General features: G+C 32.8%; 1 protein-coding gene across 1 annotated transcript; it reads right to left on the reverse strand.

The window, feature by feature from the left end:
* Positions 1–1,759: 1,759 nt before the first annotated feature.
* On the reverse strand, positions 1,760–7,564 carry LOC130806838 (protein TPX2). The gene is made up of 20 exons (XM_057672057.1): positions 7,236–7,564; positions 6,923–7,008; positions 6,741–6,802; positions 6,509–6,649; positions 6,337–6,416; positions 6,094–6,265; positions 5,687–5,792; positions 5,492–5,602; positions 5,292–5,408; positions 4,870–5,022; positions 4,716–4,778; positions 4,545–4,625; positions 4,307–4,465; positions 4,097–4,228; positions 3,928–4,008; positions 3,721–3,840; positions 2,892–3,058; positions 2,629–2,797; positions 2,456–2,550; positions 1,760–2,187 (listed from the first exon to the last, which is right to left on the reverse strand). Exons 1-20 carry the CDS (start codon positions 7,378–7,380, stop codon positions 2,061–2,063), a joined length of 2,367 nt encoding a protein of 788 aa, XP_057528040.1. The 5' UTR covers positions 7,381–7,564; the 3' UTR covers positions 1,760–2,060.
* Between the last annotated feature and the right edge of the window lie 1,008 nt (positions 7,565–8,572).

The raw sequence follows: 8,572 nt of genomic DNA on the forward strand, positions 1-8,572 counted from the left end.
CGTTTTATTACTTTGTTTTTATTTGTTCAACTCACTCACTTTTTATGCAGATTTCAGTGCAAATTTAAACGTCAAATAATATTAATTGTGAATTTTTAAAAAGTTGATATTTTAAAAATATATATTAAGATTAATCTATTAAAATCTCATATGAATATGTTTTTCATATAGATCAATGAGAAATTATAATTAAAGTTTGACACTAAAATTCATAAACTCTATTTGAGATGAACATATGAAAACGGAGAGAATATTATTTATTTAAGGAAATTTTTCAATAATAAATTAACCATTTTGTTGAAAAATAAATTTAATTTTTTAATTTTTAAATAAGTTAAATATTAGATATATTTGCTAAAAACTTAATAGGTAGATTTATTTAAAAATAATAAATAATTAGTTTGTTTTCATCAAGCGCATATTGATTTATTTTTGAAAATTTACCCTATTTATTTATTTATCTATTTATATTTACATTTTAGATTGATTAATTTGTCTTTCTTATTTTAGTTGTATAAAAGCATCGGGATAATATGATACACAACTTTAATAGAAAATGTCCAGACATATTTGTAATAAGCATTCAGTAAATAAAGTTTTCATATTTAAATTTTTTTTTGTCTTAACATTAGAAGTAATGTATGAATTGACATAAATTCAAAATATTATGTGCTTTACAAAATAGATTAATTTAGACTTCACTTATATATTATACTAGTGATTTATGTAATATTTCCTCCGTTTTTTTTTATTCTTCTCTTTTACTTTTGGCATAGTTTTCAAAGTAAATTTTGAGTCTTAATATCTCTAAATATGAATCATAAAAAGTTATAAAAAATATATAGTAAAAAAGTACATATTAAGAAGAATCTAATGAGATGTTATATGAATATATTTTATCATCTACATATGTCTTAAAAAACTTAATTAAATTTCTCTCTTTAAAATAAAATATTTTAAATGGAGAGAACAAGGGTGTTTTTTTAAAACTCAGAGGTTAAAACCAAACAATCTCCTACACGCAAAGAGGAAATAGCTGTTAATCATTTCTGAAGCGGGTGAGATTTGTTCTCTTTGTCACAACTCACAACTCACAACTCAATAGGCTAAAATATTTAGTTACAATTTTATACTAGTTATTTAATTGCTCCTTTTAGGATAATAACAATAATAATAATAATAATAATAATAATAATAATAATAGATGAATGAGAATATAATTGTTTTCTCAAACTTTTTTATTCTAATTTTTATGAAAAATTTGTTTTCATTTATGTTTTTTATTTAACGAATCTCACGTTGATTTATTTTAGTTCATGTAACCGATTTCTTATTTTTGGAATTTGTTTCTGTTTATGTAATCGATCTCATATTATTGGAATTAAAGCTTTGATTCTATATATTCGTTAGTTCATGTGACCTATAACGTACAATCAGTAAATGCGATAATCAATGGCATCGAGAGTGCATAAGAAAAATGAAAATTGCAAATTAAAATTTAAAATTAAATAGTTTCAATTGAAAATTGACTTTTTGCATAAGGCAAGTTAAATTATATTCTAATTACAAGGGGTAATTTATTTATTAGGTGTAACAACATAGTATTAGCTCAAATTTTGCCCTTAACAACTACTACACTTTGTTATTTAAATTTTGCACTATTTGACTTTCTCTTCCCTAAATGCACAATTTTATTTGTTTTCAATTGTTATTATCTCTATATATTAAAAAATTATGGAAATCATTTTAGGTCGAGACAATTCAAACAAGATCTCATATGACTATGTTTTAACTTAAATGACAATAGAGCAGAAACGATTTTTAAGAGCAAAAACGATGCAGAGATGCAACGACAAAAAGCGTAAAAGCTCTCAGAATACAAAAAAATCCATATGATGCTTACATTGTTGCACAAATCTTCATGTTCACTACCTTTACAATACTACAATAACAATTACAATATGTATAAAGAATTAGAGAATGTAATCTTGTTGATTCCATTACACAAAGCCCCCTAAAGGGTTCACAGAGTTGTTGAACACGACACCGTCTACACTTGATCATCTCATTTGTGCAGCTGCTGCAGATTGAGCAGACTTAATCTCGGAACCTGCCGATACCTTTCTTTCTTTCCTTTGAAGAACTCGCAGTTTTGGGGATTTTGGATTTGTTGGACCCTTGCAAGACCTGCAGAGCAACCGCAAGTATTGTCAGCTAACATAATGCAAATTAATGCCTAAAAAATGGAATAAATTTACGAATTACAGCCACTAAAGTATCAAAATTTGCAGATCAGGCCAAAATACAGAATTCCGACCATTTTGGTGGTCGGAATTTTAGGTTAAGTGGCTGTAATTCAAAAAAATAAATATTGATACTGTAATTCACATAACTCACTATAATTCGCAAATTATTCCTAAAAAATGACTAAAATTGGTCTAATGGGGTGTTATACTTTTGTGGTACAAATGGGTTGGCGAACTTGGGCACTGGTCGAGCATGGGGCACCAAAGTCCTCCGTAGTTGCTTTAAGGCCTTCTCTTCTTCCATCTGAAACATATAAACGTGTCATCGGTTAGAAGCCTAAACAGAAAAATGATATGCAGCTTCAATGGAAAATGTATGCACCTGTTTTTCAGCTTCGGCCTCTTCTCTGTATCTTTTGTACATCACTTCTTTTTCCTTAATTTTCTTATCAAATTCCGCTCTGTCAACTGCACGGTGCTCTAAATGAAGGTTAAATTCCTGAACATCCGTAAGGGGTTTACGTTCTTTCTGAGGAAGAGGAATTGGATCCCTGAAAATTATCAAGAAAACAGTGAATTTTCGCTGTTAGAAATCAGCGAGAAATCTTCATTGGAGATCAATTTGTTATGAAGTTCGAAGCATACTCTTTCAAAACTGGCTGCGCCTTGAAGATCCTCATTTGAGCTTCTTCCCTTTCCTTTTTAAGTCTTTCCTCCATTTCTCTCCTCATTTCGTTCTCATGCCTGATTAGACTCTCGAGCTGGAAAGGTTCGGGCTGAGTGCACTCTTTAGGATCTGGCTTAGGCGGAATCTGCAATACCGGCACAAATAAGACACTGTGGAAACATTTGAAAGGAAGTCGGAAGTATTTTAACGACCCGTATTTGGTAATCAGTACTAAATGATGGGAATGATGATGAAAAGTTATTGTAATTTGGTACGAATATCCCTTAAAAAATTAAATGGTCATATGGTCATGCATTAACATTCTTCCGCCCAATAAATAGGTTGAATTTTTTGCGATATATAATTTGTATCCAAAAAATGGAGAATATTCGTTTTAAAAATGTATTTTCTCTAAAAAATTTTTGTATTGTCATCGGATCTGGTTGGTTTTAAGTTCTGACTCAATTAGCAACTTTTGTTTCGATTTCTTGCTAAATCAACGCTTTGATTCCAATTATTTTTATCTCGATTGTATCTACATAACATATCTCTTTTTCGGGTTGCAAACTCAATGGTAGAGTACTCGGCTTTTAAGTGCGGCTACAATCTTTTACATATTCTGATAAACATGCATTATTAGGTGATAATGGAAAATTACAAATAAAAAAATATTTATAATCAAACTTTCATTGCCATGGGAATGACATGATATATATCATGAAAATTTACACTACAAATCATTCCCATTACTACCAATTAGTACCGTTAACCAAACGGGTCGTAAGGGGACTGTATAATAAAGCATACCACAGGGAAATCAGTGGTGTAAGGATAGGGGGTAGCCTTGGGAACTCTGGCTTTCTCCTCCTCTATCTGTTTATGCACAACTTCGGTGATAAACCTTCTTTCTTTCTCTGTCCCTCTTTCCTGGATATATATGAGAGCAAATTCTGTAAGGTAAAAAGCATGCAATGTGAATTATGAATCCAAAATACCATGGAAAAACTCAAATACCTCTGTATAAAGATGGAATGGATTTGGCCTCGTAATTCTCAAGATGATGTTATCGTGATTTGACTCAGAATTTAATGAAAGCTGAAATGAATAAAAAATTATCAGTTGTTGACAATAGAAAAAGCATTTAAAAATTTACAAGAGAAACAGCGGATCTCATCAATGGTACCTTGTCAAATAGGTCTGCAACAGATGAAGGTGGGGGAATCCTTTCATCAATTGCAAAATGAAATTCTTGGGGTACAGTTACTTGTTTCTTGATGTTGCAAAACATCCCCATTTCTCCCTTACTTTCAAATATCTGTATTCATAAGTTTTTGGTCAGAAGCTGCTATCCCCCAGGCATCAAGAGCTAAAACAAGACTCATAGATGTCTTACCTTTTTATTCAAAGGTCGAGCCTTAAATTTCGGTATCTTTTCCAGCTCTTCCTGCTCAATTTCCAGTGAACTTCTTACCTTAGTTGGACGTGCTCGTAAGGATGTTTGCAGCACCGGTGTTTTTGGTTCAGTTAAACGATTAGGTTTCCACTGAGATTTCTATCATAGTAAAGTGGAAAATCATGTAAAGCATAAGCATAATATATTTGGATCAGCGAACTAAGAACAGACTCTAAACCTGATGTGCAGAATTGGTCGAAATCACCGAGGATGAATCTGCATTCTTATTTGCTCTTTCCATTGTCTCCAAATGGAATTCCTTCAAGGATTAGAACTTTGCAAATAAGCTCTATGAATGCAATAAAAGTTACCAAAAACTAGAAACATAAACTGATGATAAGATATCTACCTGGAATTCTGGCTTTGGAGGAAGACTCTTGGGCAGTGGAGGTAGAGAAGGAGCTTCAAGAATCTGAAACAAAGGAGGATCCCAACTCAACTCAATTAAATGTTGATAAGAAGTTAAAAATACTAAAGAAACAAACCACCATGATCCCTAATACCTTTTTGTTCAATGGACGTGCCTTAAATTTTGGCATCTTAGCCATCATTTCTTGCTCAAGCTCATCTGAGCTCTTCACTTTTACCAAACGAACCCTTTGTGAAGTAACAAACTCAGGTTCTTTGGGTCTTGTCAATTGCAGTCTAGGCTTTCCCTGCATAGAAAAACATAGTCAGCCACCATGCTTAAAGCCAAGATGATCAAAGGATATGGCCACTTGTCTAAGGGGCAAGAAAATCTTTCAGAAATGTATAATCGGCAACAATCATGGCTTTGCCTTTCACCCTTGTGCAAGGGTTCAATTCTGACCACTCACAGCCCACAGGGTTGAGGAAGGTCCCCTTCCCCTTGCCTGAAGGAATTCTCCCGCCTTACCAGCGATAAGAAAAAAGGAATAACCAGCATTAAGGTGCTACTATTTACTTGTGACAGTGAGCTGTTAGGCAGTGACAAGTTTCTTGTGCTTGATTGAAATTTCTTCAAGAACTCTGCCGTCGAAACGAAAGGCACTGGTTGCACTGGTGGATCCCTAACATAAATCTGTTCATACCAGAAATGTGTATTAGTTTTAGTCTTACAGCATCGATTCGAGAAACTGTAACTAATATGATGAGGCAAATTACTTTTCTATCTTCTTTGGCAGTTTTAGTTGTCAAAGCGCATACGTTGGATGAGCTCGTGGCGACACCCGGTCTAGTTTTGTGCAGATAATTTGGAGGTTTGATGCTGAGAATCTATATTGCAAGAACAATACATTACATTTCAATTAAAGTGGAGCTCAAAGAAAATCATGAAATTTGCAGGGAAAAAACACTAACCTGCCTAGTTTTTCCATCTTCTAGCTTCTGCCTCTTAATGGCTTGGTTTTCCTGAACCAAGTTAGGAGTCCCAGTAGCACTGCTTAAGTTGCAAGTCTTTCTGTTACTGAAACATGAAGAAATTATTAGAAGTGCATAATTGATCAAGAAAACCATCATCCAAGGAGTAAAGAGCATATAAAGATTTCATTTTTCAATGGTTCAACAAGATTTAAATGGAAACCAGAGCAATAGTTTTGCATTCCCTAGTACATCTCCAATATTGGAAGTAAACTAACCCTTTTTGACTTAATAATTTTTCTATCAATCAAACAAAAGAAAGTTCATAATCATTTGCATTTTTTGTTGATCAAATTGCTTTTCCCTTCAAACCAAACACCCTTTGAACATGAAATTAAATTTTATACCTCCTCACGCCAGCAGGTTTAGCACTTCCTGTATGTGATTGGATTTTTGACTTCAATGCTGATGGATTCATTAACGCACTAGCAATCTTTTTGGCTGTCTGCTGCCTCTTTGATTCGGTGGTTGTTCGTCCTCCTTTACGTGCAACCGTTAGCGGTTTAGGCGTGCACACATCTGCTTATATAAGCAATAAGCACAATTGTAAAGAAAATGCTAAACTGATGAATTTACACTAGAATACCAACCTTGTGAAGGACGACTCGCAACAGATTTTTCCTGAATTTCCTGTTCAATTTTCACATCAGGGGCAGCTTCTTTCACAGTACTGAAATCAACACAAAAACAAAATTTTATGAGACAACTAGAACAATTCAACACAAAAACAGCCCAAAGAAGAAACCGAGCCGGCAGAATAACCTTTTGTTTCTGCAAGTTTTATCACATGATGCTGCTTCATTACTTCGCTCATCAATAGATTCCTCATTAGCGGTTTTCGCGTTGATCAAATTCGGGTTCGAATTCTCTTCCTGTTCAGTGGATACTTCGATGTTTTGGTGCCTGATCATACAAAATTGAAGCTTAATACTTTATGAATCCTTAATTTAATACCTCATGGTAAACAAATGTGTAATAGCATTTACATGCTCACCTAAAAGAAGTCTGTTCTGGCTTTGATGATAATTCCTTTGTTGGCTCAAGTAATTCAGGTGCCTATTAGATTAGTATACATCAAATCAAAATCCGCTCAATTCTAAGTTTAATCATCTCGCAAGCAATTCAATTCATGCAATACAGTATTATCAAATAATAGAAATCAGATATTCGGTTCACCTTCGTTGTCTCCTGAGTATCATCACCAAAATCACAGATGCTACTAAGTTGAACAGATCTAGCAGCCCTAATTCTGAGCATAAAAGCTGCAATTCATTCAATAAGAAGAGTGATCATATTCAAATTCCACCAAAAACATCGAAAATAATGAAGTAAACACAATTTTTCTGACACTAATCCTCAAATACTTGTATAGTTAATCACACACCAGATACTGATCAAATTAAATCAGCATCAGGATTCAATCATGTTAAATCAAGTGTTGATAAAACCCTAAATCGTAAAACCAAGAATTGAAAGTCAAGAAACGTACGTGAAGGGGCGTGACTAAGAGCGGTTTCAAACCACAGTTCAGCATTACGCTTCTCTTGATCAGATTCACCATTAATGAAATCGAAAAATTTTGGAGCAGAGAATTCATAAATCTCATCAATTACAGTTGCACTTAAATCTTCCATTTTAGTTCCTTGATTGTTAAGGGGGAGAGGGAAGGGGAAGAAGATTTGCGACAGTAAGAATAATCAGGATAGAGAGAGATTTGGGAATCGGGATGAGTGAAAAAATGGGGTGTGTTTGGAGGGGAAGAAGAGAAAGAGAGGGATTTTTCAACGGTCGGATTTCTTCAACGGTCGGATTTTCGAATGTCGGAGTCTAGAGACGAAGCAAGGAAGTGTAATTCCCTATATTTTCTACGTTGACAGATTTGTAACGGCTACTACCCAAATAGGAGCGCCTCAGTACTACGTCGTTTTGTCATCCATACAATAAAAATTAAAAAATTACAAAAGAGAAAATTAATGCAGATTTATCCCTTAAATGGAGCTAAAAAAGATTAAGTTCTCAAAAAACTCAAAAAATTTTATTTTTTCAAATCTAGTTCACTTATAAATATGTTTGGGTTTTGTACAATAACAAAACTTAAGGACGGTTGTTAAATGGTTTTAATTGAAATGAATTGAATTTATATCGATCTTACAGGATTATATATCTTTGATATTATATTGAGAATTATGATTTTTATCAACGCTACTTAGAATTATAATGTTTTTTCTTTTATCTTTTCCCTTTAATTAAATATTACTTTTACATTAGTAATATACATTTTCTTTTAACTATCGGTGTGCTTTTAGATTATCTTTCGGTGTTCTTGTCTCCCTGCTTCTCTCGTTTCTTTATCATTAGTTTTTTTGTTTTCTTTTTTGTAATTGTTTCTTCTTATTTATTTTATTTATAGGTTTTTTATTCATCTTTCCTGTATAGTTACGTCTTTTTATTTTCTTGAGTGACTCCTTTGGCCGCATTCTCCTTTATGAGTATAAGTTGCCGCCGTCCTTTTCTCCCCAGATCTTGTCTATAATTTTTCTATAAGCAGGATACACTGGGTAGGATGATGATGATATACAAAAATAAAAAGTGATAATTAGATTAAATCTTATATGAAGTTAATCTAAATTAAAATATTATACGTTAATCATTTGAAGAGCTCAATCAAATGATGTAAATAGAAAATAGGGAATACTAAGAAATGCGTAGTATGTTGAGTTGAGTATAAAGAAATGTGTAGAATGTTTTAGTATAAAGTAAGTTTATACAAGCCTAACATGATAATTAGTTTGTTGTCAAAATGTCCTATATTATTGGAATATTATT

Source organism: Amaranthus tricolor, chromosome 2, assembly GCF_026212465.1.
Source record: "Amaranthus tricolor cultivar Red isolate AtriRed21 chromosome 2, ASM2621246v1, whole genome shotgun sequence".
Lineage (NCBI taxonomy): Eukaryota > Viridiplantae > Streptophyta > Magnoliopsida > Caryophyllales > Amaranthaceae > Amaranthus > Amaranthus tricolor.